Source organism: Podarcis filfolensis, assembly GCF_964270895.1.
Source record: "Podarcis filfolensis genome assembly, chromosome: 1".
Lineage (NCBI taxonomy): Eukaryota > Metazoa > Chordata > Lepidosauria > Squamata > Lacertidae > Podarcis > Podarcis filfolensis.
The window spans coordinates 131877776-131892925 of NC_139604.1; the positions used below are offsets into that span (position 1 = coordinate 131877776).

The following is a 15150-nucleotide window of genomic DNA, read 5'->3' on the forward strand; positions in this document are numbered from 1 at the left end:
TGCCTTTGTCAGAATGAAAAAGAAGTGGAAAAGGAGAGGAGGGGAAATCTCAAAATGTGTAGCAACCAATTTCACAGCATTCCCTTGAAAATAACTCAGATGTTCCTGACACAAGCTTTCCTCCAGAAGTGGTCGTGTTTGGCAAACTGAGACAAGCTGTCATTTCTATTGAGCTGCTTAGCTTCAGATAAGGAGGCGGCCTCACCAGCCCAAGAGCAAATCCAGCCTTTGGGCTATCTAACCAGATAGTGTCTGCTCTGGCTGGTAGCAGCCCTGCAGAGCCTGAGGCCCAAGATTTTTGCTTCTAACAGCCGCTGGAAACCACAGGAGGGAAGAGTTCCTCTTGATCCAGGAGGCTGTTGTTTTATGAAGAAGAAATTCCTCTTTTGTATTTTTGGCTAATGTTTCTTTTATTTTGCTTTCTTTATTTTCTCTTTCTCGCTCTTTCCTCTCCTTATTCCCATGGTTCCTTTCTTTCCTTCTTCTGTTTTTGTTCTGTATCTTTTAGAGCTGCAATTTTACTATGTTATGGGACAATCACAATTAAAAAACGTATTATTATTTTTATAAAAAAACACTCAAAGAGGTTGACGAAAAAGATAAAGCGATAAAATGGTCACCCAGAAAAACTAACAGCAAAAATTTAAGACTTGCAGGAAGCTTAAGATGACAAGAGACTAAAAGCAGATTAAAACTCATGCCAAGTTTCTAAACATACAAAAGTTTAAAAACTAAAATGGAATAACACTCACATTAACTTTCTAAGCATCTGGGTGGGCTCGTCTGAACAAAAATGTTTTTCGCAGTCGCCGAAAAGAGTACAGTGGTACCTCAGGTTAAGTACTTAATTCGTTCTGGAGGTCTGTTCTTAACCTGAAACTATTCTTAACCTGAAGCACCACTTTAGCTAATGGGGCCTCCCGCTGCCGCCGCGCCACCGGAGCCCGATTTCTGTTCTCATCCTGAAGCAAAGTTCTTAACCTGAAGCACTATTTCTGGGTTAGCAGAGTCTGTAACCTGAAGCGTATGTAACCTGAAGCGTATGTAACCTGAGGTACCACTGTACAGTGAAGATGCCTGCCTGATTATCAAGAGGCAAGGAGTTCCAAAGGACATGATCTGCCGGGAATCTCCGGCCCGAGCCTACTTGCAATGCCTGGCATTTTCCCACATTTATTTCAGCAGAGTTTCCGAAGGAAAGCATTCCTGTGGATTCTTCCCTTAAGCAAACGAAGAAACTGAGCACAGTGTACAACAAATGAGTCTCGTTGCACAAGAACTTCCGCTTGCACAATGGGGTTTTCCTCCCTTCCCCCTGTGCACCCCAAAATTGGCTCTGGGGGTGTCATGAGAAACCCCAGAACAGCATGCAGTGGAGAGGAGATTGAAGGGGGTTGTCCCATCCGGCAAGCGGAAATGACAGAACGGTCGCCTCAGCGCAAAGCTGGATTCTTCCCGGAGGTTTGCATCTAAACACGCAGGATTAAGCCCACAGCTAAATGGGAAATCTGACAGATAACAGTGTTCCGGTGGGGTCAAGCGTCAAAGGGCAAGGGCAAAGGTCAGCTTGACTTGCTTGTTCCTAAGCTGCCCTCAATAGACCCAATATTTGTTCAAACAGAGGCAGGGGGCAAATTCCACCAACCCAAATCCTGTTTCCTCAACTCCAGAGGGCGGCTGAGACCCAAATCTTCAACGCAGAATCTCTGGCAGCCAACGCCAGTGGAACGATCTGCTTGTAGTTTCTCCTTCCTTGCAGGTTTTGGATACTTTAGCTGAGATTCCTGCACTGCTCTGGGGCTGGACTAGATAATAATAATAATAATAATAATTTATTATTTATACCCCGCCCATCTGGCTGGGCCTCCCCAGCCACTCTGGGCGGCTTCCATAAAAACCAAAAATACAATAAAATATCACACGTTAAAAACTTCCCTGAACAGGGCTGCCTTAAGATGTCTTCTGAATGTCAGGTAGTTGTTTGACATCTGCTGGATGGGCGTTCCACAGGGCGGGCGCCACCACCGAGAAGGCCCTCTGCCTGGTTCCCTGTAGCTTTGCTTCTCGCAATGAGGGAACCGCCAGAAGGCCCTCGGCGCTGGACCTCAGTGTCTGGGTAGAGCGATGGTGGTGGAGACGCTCCTTCAGGTATACTGGACCGAGGCCGTTTAGGGCTTTAAAGGTCAGCACCAACACTTTGAATTGTGCTTGGAAACGTACTGGGAGCCAATGTAGGTCTTTCAAGACCGGTGTTATATGGTCTCGGCGGCCGCCCCCAGTCACCAGTCTAGCTGCCGCATTCTGGATTAGTTGTAGTTTCCGGGTCACCTTCAAACGTAGCCCCACGTAGAGTGCATTGCAGTAGTCCAGTCAGCGGGCAGGTAGGGTCTCAGCCTGCGTACCAGATGGAGCTGGTAAACAGCTGCCCTGGACACAGATTTAACCTGTGCCTCCATGGACAGCTGTGAGTCCAAAATGACTCCCAGGCTGCGCACCTGGTCCTTCAGGGGCACAGTGACCCCATTCAGGACCAGGGAATCCTCCACACCTGCCCGCCTCCTGTCCCCCAAAAACAGTACTTCTGTCTTGTCAGGATTCAACCTCAATCTGTTAGCCGCCATCCATCCTCCAACCGCTTCCAGACACTCACACAGGACCTTCACCGCCCTCACTGGTTCTGATTTAAAAGAGAGGTAGACCCTTGGTGCCCTCCAAACTCTATGATTGTTTCTCCCACCCCGTGGTCTTTGACAGGAAGAGACAGCCTGGCGCTCTGAGGATCTGGGGGGTCAGAAGGCGAACAATTCTGAAACCATCTGGGGTGAGGGAGCTCACATTGGCTACCTCCACTTTCGCATGTTCCCTGGCATTTAAAAACACAACAGTACGCCAGGGTTATGTTACATGGGAAGCTGCCGGATGCTGAGCCAGACCACTGGCCACATATGTGATAGGAATTTTATGGTCTTAGACATATGGTAATGTTCATAAGCGTACCAACCAAGCACATACATAGATCAGCACAGGAAGACCGACCTGGAACCATTTTGATTCCCAAACTGACCAAATGTTTTCTCTGCAAGGTCAAAGTGGAAAAGCCTCCCCATTGTCTTTTCCTTCACAAATAAGGGTATGTCTGTGTTTGAATAGGGTGAGCCTGTGACATGGCCCAGGAACTAAGTATTTATCACTACAAAAGACTGGCCAGGCTCCCCAGGCAATCCAATCAAGTAACCTGCCAGACAGGAGAAAAACAACATTCAAATTTCTGTTTTAAGCCCACCTTTTCTGTGATGTATGTATGATGTTTCTGGGGGTGGTCTTGATCTACAGGGTAGCAATTTCAAAAGTCTTTATAAGGCCTTGCACACCATTTTTCTGGGTTCCTCCTCTCTCCTGCGGGTGAGGGGAGCACCCTGTTGCAACAGATCAATAAAGATCAGGCTTACTAGCTGCTTTGCTTCTCAATATTCTCTGGTTGGCCTGTGTTATTCTCTCCTACCAATAGGGAACCTATGTAAGGACTCTATATGGGCTCTTGGATACCCCATAAGGGAAGAAGGGCAATTTTTGTTTACAACATATACCTCAGTGTTGCCCGCACTGACTGGCAGCTCCAGGGTTTCTGGCAAGGGACATTCACAGCCAAACCTGATGGTGATAGGGACTGAACCAGTATATTAACACACACACTGTGTGTGTGTGTGTGTGTGTGTGTGTGTGTGTGTGTGTGTGTGTGGCTTTAATTCTATTCGTTTTGGCTCCCGAACACTGAAAACCCGGAACGTTTTCGAACGTTTTTCGGAAGCCGAATGTCCAACATGGCTTCTACTTCAGTGCAGAAAGCTCCTCCAGCCAATCGGAAGCCACGCCTTGGTTTTCAAACGTTTCAGAAGTCTAATGGACTTCCGGAACGGATTACGTTCAAGAACCAAGGTACTACTGTAAATGTTTTAAGTATTTTGCATTATATCTGTGTTGACTTAATTTGTGTAAGCCGCCATGCGCCTTGGTTTGGGAAGAAGGAGGGACAGAAATAACAACAGCAAACAACAAACAACAACAACAGGACATTCTGCATGTAAACCAGAGGCACCCTACCGAGTTACAGCCCTTTCGTGTTGTTTTTAAATGTGCGCAAATCGATTTAAAAATAGATATCTGCAGACCTACCTCGTTACAGGAATGCCATTAGGGCCTTCATTTCCATGCGCGGCGGAAAATCTGAAACATGCCTTTCGTTCCCAACAGACACAGGAATGAATCATTCACAGAGACATCCCCCACCCACCCAACAAAACAACGCTGAGGTTAAAACGGTTAACAAAACAAAAGCAGTCAGACTTTCCCAAAACGGAAAGCCCTCTTTGCCTTTTCCTAGGCAGCTGCCTCCAGTAGTGATGTATGGAAGTGAGAGCTGGACCATAAAGAAGGCTGATCGCCGAAGAATGGATGCTTTTGAATTCTGGTGCTGGAGGAGACTCTTGAGAGTCCCATGGACTGCAAGAAGATCAAACCTCTCCATTCTCAAGGAAATCAGCCCTGAATGCTCACTGGAAGGACAGATCCTGAAGCTGAGGCTCCAAGACTTTCGTCACCTCATGAGAAGAGAAGACTTCCTGGAAAAGACCCTGATGTTGGGAAAGATGGAGGGCACAAGGAGAAGCGGACGGCAAAGGACGAGATGGTTGGACAGTGTTCTCGAAGCTACCAGCATGAGTTTGACCAAACTGCGGGAGGCAGTGGAAGACAGGAGGGCCTGGCGTGCTCTGGTCCAAGGGTGATGAAGAGTCGGACACGACTAAATGACTAAACAACAACAAGGCAGCTGCCTTAAACTGAGTCAGACAGCTGAGCCGTCTTGTTCAGCACTGACCGGCAGCCTCCCTCCAGGGTTTCAAAGAGCACTGAGTGCTTCCAGATCCGGCACTTGTGCTACCGGGAAGAGTTGCTGGGATCACTAAGCCTGAACGCCGGAGCAGTCCTTGTTTCCTTGAATACAGAGTTAACTTCGCCGACACCATGTGATTTATTGTTGACCTGGTCCTGACACCAAATCACCTTTCCATTTCCATCCCAATGGGAGCAGCGGCTGTCCGTATCTCTTCCCTCTCTATTGTATCAAATGCCATATAGGATCCCAACAGCTTGGCCAATGACAGGAGACGAAGAAGAAGAGTTTGGATTTGATATCCCGCTTTATCACTACTCTAAGGAGTCTCAAAGCGGCTAACAATCTCCTTTTTCCCTTCCTCCCCCACAACAAACACTCTGTGAGGGGAGTGGGGCTGAGAGACTTCAGAGAGGTATGACTGGCCCAAGGGCACCCAGCAGCTGCATGTGGAGGAGCGGGGAATCGAACCGAGTTCACCAGATTACGAGTCCACTGCTCTTAACCACTACACCACACTGGTGCACCCCAAGGAGCACCCCAAGCAGAAATTGCCAGAAATGCAGATGCCACAAACCATCGCCTCACCTGTTTGGAAGGCTCCGAGTTCCGGCTGACTTCTTCGTAGGCCCCCACGTTCTCCCAGGTAGCGATGAAGGTGTGGCGTGGGGCAAACCCGTCCGCGCTGGGGAATCCAGCCTGGATTAGCTGGGCGGCCCGATCCGTCACCTCTCTGGAGTCGTCCAGGCGGTAATAGATTTTGCCCCTCCCGCCGCTGGTGTCGATGTCCGACAGGAAAGGAGCAACCGCGGGGAAGTCCGTGGGGAAATCATCATCCACATACTGGGTCTCTCTAGGGAAGTCCTGGGTGGAAATGATCCCATTGGTCCCAACCTGTCAGGGAGCCAGGTCAAAGAAGAATGAATAAAGTGATCAAATATCAAACGCAGTGGAAGACTAAAGGTTTGTACGGTTCTCATCATAAATTTTTATTTAGTTTTACAAATTAAAAGTGACATTCAAAATCATAAATCATAGAAAGATAAACAAAGAATCAATTGAATCTCTGGAATTTCCCCCACCCCTCCATCACTAATCTTTTTCCGCTGCATATTTTAAGTCACTCCATTTTTTAAAAAAAATTCCATGCATTCCTAGTTCTTGTTACATTATAAAGGTAAAGGAAAAGGGACCCCTGACCATTAGGTCCAGTTGTGGCCGACTCTGGGGTTGCGGTGCTCATCTTGCTTTATTGGTCGAGGGAGCCGGCGGACAGCTTCCGGGTCATGTGGCCAGCATGACTAAGCCACTTCTGGCGAACCAGAGCAGAGCACGGAAACACCGTTTACCTTCCCGCTGGAGCAGTACCTATTTATCTACTTGCACTTTGACGTGCTTTCGAGCTGCTAGGTTGGCAGGAGCAGGGACCGAGCAACGGGAGCTCACCCCGTCGCAGGGATTCGAACCAGCGACCTTCTGATTGGCAAGCCCTAGGCTCTGTGGTTTAACCCACAGCACCACCCATGTCCCTGTTATATTATGTTATTTAAATCCTGCTTAGGAGCTCAACTGTTTACAGTGGTCTCCAAGGTAAGTTATAAATTCCCCCCATTCTTTATTGAAATTCTGTTCTTCCTGGTTTCTGATATCCCCAGTCATTTTTGCCATCTCCACATAGTCCATCAGTTTGATCTTCCATTCCTCTCTCGAGGGAACTTTTCCTTCCTTCCATCTCTGGGCTAACAGTTTGTACAGTTCTGGTTTCCTCACCTCGAAAAGATACAGTAGAGTTGGAAAGGGTTCAGAAAATGGAAACCAAAATGGTGGAGGGGACAGAGCAACTGCCCTCTGAGGAATGGTTGCAGCATTTAGGACTTTTTCGTTTAAAGAAAAGGCAAGTAAGGAGCAACATGATAGAATTTTACAGAATGGAGAGAGAAAAAGCTTCCCTCCCTCTCTCGTAACACGATAACTTGTGGACATCCAATGAATGTTGGAAGATTTGGGGCAGAGAAAAGATAGTCTTTACACAGTGCAGAGTTAAACCCTGGAACTCCCTGCCACATGAGGCAGTGATGGACCCTGACCTTTAGATGGCTTTAAAAGAGGATTGGGCAAATTTATGCATTAAGTGAATCACAGGCCTCTAATTGCTTACTCGTAGCTGGATGGAGAAATGTAAGGAAGATTTAGGTCCCAGTTGCCGGAGAGATCATCAGGGAAATTAATACTGACTGGCCTGTGGAATGAGATCAGTTGGTGTCACCACTGGGGAAAGTTTGGGGTGGGACAGCCTTCTCCATGGTGACTCCCAGATTCTGAGCTCCTTCCCTTGGGAAATGCTGCTGTCCTCCTCGTTACAGTCATACCTCGGGTTACAGATGCTTCAGGTTGCGTTTTTTCAGGTTGCGGACTGCTGAAAACCGGAACGGGTTACTTCTGGGTTTTGGCGGTCTCGCATGTGCAGAAGTGCTAAATCACACTTTGCGCATGTGCAGAAGCACTGAATCGCAACCCGAGCGTGCGCAGACATGCCGCTGCGGGTTGCAAACATGCATCTCGCACGGATCACGTTCGCAACCCGAGCGTCCACTGTACTCCCTTTTATGCACCAGTTATGGGCTTCTTTTGTTCACCTGAGCCTTCGGGGATTTAGCATCCCTGGGACCCAGCAATTGCAAATGTTAGATTGCAGTTTTTAATGCAATTGTGAAATATTTTTGCGACAGAGATTTTACTGCATGATAAACTGCCTTGAGCTCCCAGATGGGAGGAGGGGTGGGTACAGAAATAAAATAATACGTCCGTATAGTGCTTAAAAACTCCACTTGCAAGGAGCCCATAAAAATAATCAGAGCATTCTGCAGGAATCCTTAAAACAACCCTGCAAGGAAAATTCCCCAGATTAAGTGGGAGGCAGCTAGGAAAGTGGAGGTTTGCTCAAGACTGCCTGGTGAGTTTACAACTGTGGATAAGAATGGGGCCTGGGAACTTCCAGGCTCAACAATAGCAACCTTACTCACAAGGAAACTGTGTGTCCGCTTCTGCCACAGGAGGCTGGGGGCAGGCTGCTGCCTTTCAGCCTCAGTTTCTCATCCATAAAATGGGAGCAGCACCAACTCACTATCAAGGTTAAGAAAACACATCTGCAGATGAGAAGCTGTTGATTTTATTTCCTTTTAGTTATGAAAATCTAGCAGGTTTTCGTTTGCATTTTTCAAATAAGTAGATGTGGAGAGAGGAAGCTCACGGCAGAATTCGACCGTTAGCCTTCAATCGGTGGATCGGGACCAGCTGCCAGCTCAAAGCCCGACCCAAAGTGGGTCACCACAGCAGCACAAACACCCTACATTTACACAGGGTTGTACTTGGAGAAGAGCATCAACATTAATTGACCCAAGTTTGCTATGTCTGTCTGTTTCAATGCAGCTACTCTGAGCAGGGGGAGCATTGGATACCCCCAACTGCATTGGGGGAGGGTCTCAAGACAGGTCCTCGGTTTGCAAAGGCCAAAGGGCCACCCAGCTAAATGGATGTGTCATCACTGGAGAGGATTTGGCGACAGAGATTCTGCAGTGTGTGTCGAGGGACGGAGCGCCGGCTTGGAAAAAGATATTCGGAAAGGGACACACAGAGTTCTTATTGAGTGCCCAGGAATGTCCTGGGCAAACAGATGCCCGGCCAAGGACCCCTCCCTGACTCTGGCATCTGGCACAGCTCTGGGCTGGCTCAGCAGGGTGGTGGTGCCATGGGGGGGGTGACTCCTTGGCTTCTCTCTGGGGCTGACACCATCCTCCAACCAGGAGCCTGACACCAGCCTTTGCCAAGCTGGTGCCCTCCAGATGTTGGTGGATGGCAACTCCCATCCACCCTGGACAGCACATCTGGAGGGCACGAGAAAGCCCCGTCAGCCCCCCAACATCTGTAGGGCACAGACAACACCCAAACACCCTGCCCACCAAAATCCGGAGGGTACAGCCCCATCCAACATCTGGAGGGCAAAGGCAACCCCTCGCTGGCCCCATCCAAAACACCTGGAGGGCACAACCCCCATCAGCCCCGCCCAACATCTGCGGGGCGCATCCATCCCCGTCCCGTCCAACAAGATCTGCGGGGCACCCGCTTGGCGAAGGCTGCCCTAGACGAATGCCATGCTCGTCTCCCCCCAAGTCCTCCGATCTGTCTCTCTCTCTCTCTATGGGGCGTCGGACTTACATAGACCTGGCTGAATCGGGTCTCGTAGTAGAGCAGCGGGCTGGGCAGCTGCACGGGAGCCGAGGTCTCGTCGTCGCCGTCGGGCAGCTGCCGGTCGCCGCGCGGGGGCCCGAAGGGGAAGAGCTGCGCTCGGGGCAGGGCAGCCCCCCAGCCCGGCAGCTGCGGGAGGAGGAGGAGGAAGAGCCCGGGCAGCGCGGCTTCCCCCAGCATGGCCCTCGCAATGGACTTGCTCCGGGAGGAGGAGGAGGAAGGGGAAGCGGGCGGGGCGGGCGCAGCTCCGGAGCGGGAGGCGCGAAGCCCACGGCCGCCCCCTCGAGTCCCGGCAGCTGGCCCAGGGCAGGGCGGGGCCGGAGGCGCCTCTCCCGCCTCTCCATTGGCTGCCCGGAGCCCGGGCAGCGGCCAATCAAGCCCTCCTGGACTAGAGAGGATGCCAGTAACCCCCCCACACTCCACCCCCCGACGGCAACATCTGGAGCTCGTTAGAGGCTCGGCGGGCGCAGCTGCTGCAGCGCCGCTGGCTGCCCGCCCCGTCGGGGATGCGGCCTCGGTGCCCGGCGCGCATCGGAACAGCTGGATCCCGCTGCTTGGGCGCAGGCACGTCGCGCAGAGAGGGGCGCAGTGGACCAGGAGGTGAGCCTGGCTGCCGGATCAGGCCATGGTCCATCTGGTCGTTTATCCTCTGCGCACAGGGGCCAAACAGACGCCCCGAGGGGAAAACCCACAAGTGGTACCCCGGCACTTTCTCCCCTCCTGTGGTTCCATCTGAAATTCCTTTCTTCGGAGAAGGCCACCTTAAGCTCACTGGCAATATTGTCAGTGGAGATGAAATACATCAAACATCAAAAAGAAAGAAAGATCATGGCCACTGGTCCCATCACCTCCTGGCAAATAGAAGGGGAAGAAATGGAGGCAGTAAGAGATTTTACTTTCTTGGGCTCCATGATCACTGCAGATGGTGACAGCAGCCACGAAATTAAAAGAAGCCTGCTTCTTGGGAGAAAAGCAATGATAAACCTAGACAGCATCTTAAAAAGCAGAGACATCACCTTGCCAACAAAGGTCCGTATAGTTCAAGCTATGGTTTTCCCAGTAGTGATGTATGGAAGTGAGAGCTGGACCATAAAGAAGGCTGATGGCCAAAGAATGGATGCTTTTGAATTCTGGTGCTGGGAGAGACTCTTGAGAGTCCCATGGACTGCAAGAAGATCAAACCTATCTGTTCTGAAGGAAATCGGCCCTGAGTGCTCACTGGAAGGACAGATCCTGAAGCTGAGGCTCCAAGACTTTGGCCACCTCATGAGAAGAGAAGACTCCCTGGAAAAGACCCTGATGTTGGGAAAGATGGAGGGCACAAGGAGAAGGGGACGACAGAGGACGAGATGGTGGGACAGTGTTCTCGAAGCGACCAGCATGGGTTTGATCAAACTGCGGGAGGCAGTGGAAGACAGGAGTGCCTGGCGTGCTGTGGTCTGGGGGTCACGAAGAGTCGGACACGACTAAACAACAACAGATAAAATACTGAGGAAGATGGACCACCTGTGTGACTCCGGATGAGGCCACTTCCTTGCCCAAACCATATCCCCCTCAGGCATCCCTCCTACTGCCTCCCGCCCGCCCACCCCCCTTTTATACGAAGGGTCATAGCTCAATAACGGAACATCTGCCTGGCATGCAGAAGGCACCACATTCAATCTTTAGCATCTCCAGGTGAGACTGGCAGTCGCTCCTGCCTGCAACCCTGGAGAGCAGCTGCCATTCAGAGTAGACAATATTGACCTAGATGAACCCATACACTCCCTTGGTCTATAAGGCAGTGCCTTTGTTCCCAGCTGTGCAACACTTTTGTGTCACCTCTCCTTTGAGTTCCAGAAAGCCTCTGTGTTTTTCTGTCACTTGTAATATGTTCCTTGACGTGCTCCTGCGTCCAGTTACACTGAAACCCCAGACTATTCCCAGCTGTTTCCCAGTGACACAAAGAACATCCTTTTATAATTACAAAGAAGAAGAAGAAAAGGAACCGTTGTTCAGTCATTTGACATGCATTTGCAATGCCCTGGGGAGAAATGGAACATTTCCTCTTCCTTTAACTTTAGTGCAGTGTTTAATTAATTCTTTTAGGGTGCAAAGGCCAGAGGCACAGGCAGAGGGGAGAGACACAGGCCTGCATTTTGCTAAATAAAAAAAAAAGAGAGAAAAATCTGAATTCCATATCAAAGAAGACTGCAGTCTTGCGCTCAGCACAAACTCTGCAGTTTGCAAAAATCTGCATGTGTTTCCCCAGGCACGACTTAATTTGCTTCCTTTTGAAGAAATATTGTGAGGAGGGCAGTGTGAAGCACATATTCATTCTGTAAACAAGCCCACAGTAATTCAATGGAACGTCCAAAGCCAGGAGCAGTTTATCTTGGAATCTCAGATGGTACGGTACTTTAGCTTTGCTCTTCCACCTGAGCTTTGCATTAGAACCACTGGCTTAAAGGTTTTGCTATAATGGGGTGCTTCAGGAGGAACTGTCTATTGAGCGTTGATTCTGAATTGTCTACAGAGAGGTTACATGTTGTTGTGTCAAAGCAAGTGCAAGCCAACACTTTCCAGTTCCTTTCCCCATTAGTTTACTTCTTGCAAAGAGTTTCATCCATTCCACACCCCCTTCCACAGTGGGGACATAGGTTTCCAGGCGGGAGTTGATCCCGGTGTGGATTTGCCAAGTGTGCCTTCCTCTTAGCACGTTTCTCCCTTTCGTCCTGAGATTGAGCGTCTTCGAAGCCCATGACACCTTTGGTGAAGGCTGTTCTCCAACTGGAGCGCTCGCAGGCCAGTGTTTCCCAGTTGTCAGTGTTTATACTACATTTTTAAAGATTTGCCTTGAGAGAGTCTTTAACCCTCTTTCATTGACCAACAGAATTACACTTTCCATTTTTAAGTTCGGAATGGAGTAGTTGCTTTGGAAGACGATCATCAGGCATCCGAACAACATGACCAGTCCAACGAAGTTGATGTTGAAGAATCATTGTTTCAACACGGGTGATCTTTGCTTCTTCCAGTACACTGGCATTAGTTCACCAGTCTTCCCAAGTGATGTGTAAAAATTTTTGGAGACAGCATTGATGGAATCTTTCAAGGAGTTAGAGATGGCGTTTATATGTGGTCCATGTTTCACAAGCACACAGTAAGGCTGGTAGTATAATAGCAGAGGCCTTTGTGGGTCAAAGCAGGCTCTTAATTGCTCAGGGATGAAGGAATGCACTCTGTATATGAAAATAACAGAACACCTCTAGTCATCACATACAGCTCCCAAGTTAAAACAGTACAACGCATCATCAGAGATCTACAACCTCTCCTGGACAATGACAGTTCTCTTTCTCAAGCTCTGGGAGGAAGACCTTTCGTTGCCTACAGACAGCCACCCAATCTTAAACAACTCCTAACCCACAATAATACTACAACCAGACGTAACACGGACACTGGCACCAGAGCCTGCAATAAACCCAGATGCCAACTTTGCTGCCACATACACCCGGACAACACCATTACTGGCCCCAACAACATCACACATACCATCTCGGGACTATTTAATTGCTTATCGTCTAACATTGTATATGCCATCAAATGCCAACAGTGTCCTTCAGCTCTCTATATTGGACAAACAGGCCAAACCTTACGCCAAAGAATAAACGGACATAAATCGGACATCAAGAATCACAAGACAGAGAAACCAGTAGGAGAACACTTCACAGTACACAGTACACAGTCAAATACTGGAGAGATTATCTCCACCTCCCCTGTGCTACCACCCACAACCTGATGTAATAAGCTCTGATCAACAACTGTTGAAAAGCCAGAGGCTGACTGAGTTGGGGGCTGACACAATCTTCCCAGCTCCATAATGTACACAGAAGAAAGAAGCTTTATGGGGTGAAATTGCTATGATGTCTCTTGGTTGCCTGGTGCAGGAGGAAACTGAAGGGAGATAGGATGTTGTTGTTGTTGTTTAGTCATGTCTGACTCTTCGTGACCCCCTGGACCAGAGCACGCCAGGCAATCCTGTCTTCCACTGCCTCCCGCAGTTTGGTCAAACTCATGCTGGTAGCTTTGAGAACACCGTCCAACCATCTTGTCCTCTGTCGTCCCCTTCTCCTTGTGCCCTCCATCTTTCCCAACATCAGGACCAGAGCACGCCAGGCACTCCTGTCTTCCACTGCCTCCCTCATGTTGGTAGCCTTGACAACATTGTCCCACCATCTCATCCTCTGTCGTCCCCTTCTCCTTGTGCCCTCCATCTTTCCCAACATCAGGACCAGAGCACGCCAGGCACTCCTGTCTTCCACTGCCTCCCTCATGTTGGTAGCCTTGAGAACACTGTCCCACCATCTCATCCTCTGCCGTCCCCTTCTCCTTGTACCCTCCATCTTTCCCAACATCAGGGTCTTTTCCAGGGAGTCTTCTCTTCTCATGAGGTGGCCAAAGTCTTGGAGCCTCAGCTTCACGATCTGTCCTTCCAGTGAGCACTCAGGGCTGATTTCCCTAAGAATGGAGAGGTTTGATCTTCTTGCAGTCCATGGGACTCTCAAGAGTCTCCTCCAGCAACATAATTCAAAAGCATCCATTCTTCGGCGATCAGCCTTCTTTATGGTCCAGCTCTCACTTCCATACATCACTACTGGGAAAACCATAGATTTCACTATACGGACCTTTGTTGGCAAGGTGATGTCTCTGCTTTTTAGGATATCCATCTTCAAATATCTCAAGGGCTGTCACATGGAAGAGGAAACTAGTTTGTTTCCTCCTGCTCTTGGAGCTCAGGACTCAAACCCATGGCTTCAAGTTGCAAGAGAGGAGATTCCGACTAAACCTTTGGGAAAGCTTTACGACAGTAAAAGCTGTTAGATATCTGAACGGTCTCCCTTGGGAGGTTGTGGACTCTCCTTCCTGGGAGGTTTTTAAGCAGAGGTTGGATGGCCATATGTCATGGGTGCTTGAGCTGAAATTCTTGCATTGCATGGGGTTGGGCTAGATGACCCTCGGGTATCCCTTCCAACTCTACAATTCTGTGGAGGCGGAGCGCAGCCACCATGGCAAAGACTAGGGGCCATCAAGAGCCCTCTCCTCCATCAATTTGCCTAATCCTATTTTAAAGCCATCCAGTCCTCGACCATTACTGCCTCCTGGAAGAGGAAGTTCCATAGTTTAACTATGAATATTTATGTTATGTACTGAGTTGAATAGGATCCAAAATGCAGCAGCCTGATTGGTCCTAGAACAATAGGATCCAAAATGCAGCAGTCTGATTGGTCCACAGGAGGCACCCAATCCAGCTCCAGGTGAAAGTGAATCCGCAACCTGATTGGCCTACAGGTGAATCCCGGAATTAGCCAATCACGTGGGGCCCATTGTGTAAATACTGTATATAAAGCAGACATTCTGTTGGAACTTTCATTCCTCCTCACCACTATGAGCTGAATAAAGAGCATGAAATCCACTCTTGTATATTTCAATTTAATTTTGGCAAAATTAACTGCTATAATAAGAAATCCGTCGAATCAAAAATTTAAAAAGGAGTGGAAATGTTTTGATGAATATATGGCAAAATATTGCTCAAAAAAATATACGCTAATATGCCTAGATTAAAATGTGAAGTACTGGATGGAAGAAAAATTAGTAAGGAAAGATAATAAGAATATATAGGCGATCTGAGAAGACTGTAGAATGGAAATATTATTGTAAATTGTGTAATGTGGAGGAAATCGAGTGGGGGCGGAGGGAAGTGGGAGGAGGGAGAAAAGAATAATATGATGAATTGAGGAAATGTAAATGTATGGGGGGATGGAGAGGAAATGGTGTTCACTTTTGTACTTCTGTATTGTAATGTAATATGGGAAAGCCAATATAAATAAATAAATAAATAAAAATATATGACTAGCTAAAAAAAAAAAAAAAGTAGGGGAAAAACCTCTGCACTTTTTGGCAGATGAAGTTGATTGACTGTATGGGACTGGCAGAAATGACTGGCAGAATCCGCAACCAGGGAGAAAAGTCAGCAGAAG

At 48.7% G+C, this 15150-nt stretch overlaps 1 protein-coding gene and 1 long non-coding RNA gene across 2 annotated transcripts in view; one reads left to right on the forward strand and one right to left on the reverse strand.

Moving 5' to 3' along the window:
* NID2 (nidogen 2) overlaps positions 1 to 9398 on the reverse strand; it is an 80345-nt gene extending 70947 nt beyond the window's left edge. Inside the window, exons 1-2 of the mRNA XM_083610975.1 lie at positions 9107 to 9398; positions 5480 to 5785 (exon numbers count right to left, since the gene is read on the reverse strand). Of these exons, the coding sequence (XP_083467101.1) occupies positions 5480 to 5785; positions 9107 to 9316 (516 nt within the window). The 5' untranslated portion in view covers positions 9317 to 9398. The remainder of the gene's footprint in view (positions 1 to 5479; positions 5786 to 9106) is intronic.
* LOC310766731 overlaps positions 2716 to 15150 on the forward strand; it is a 159208-nt gene continuing 146773 nt past the window's right edge. The window contains exon 1 of the long non-coding RNA XR_014550393.1: positions 2716 to 3083. This is a non-coding gene — a long non-coding RNA (uncharacterized lncRNA). The remainder of the gene's footprint in view (positions 3084 to 15150) is intronic.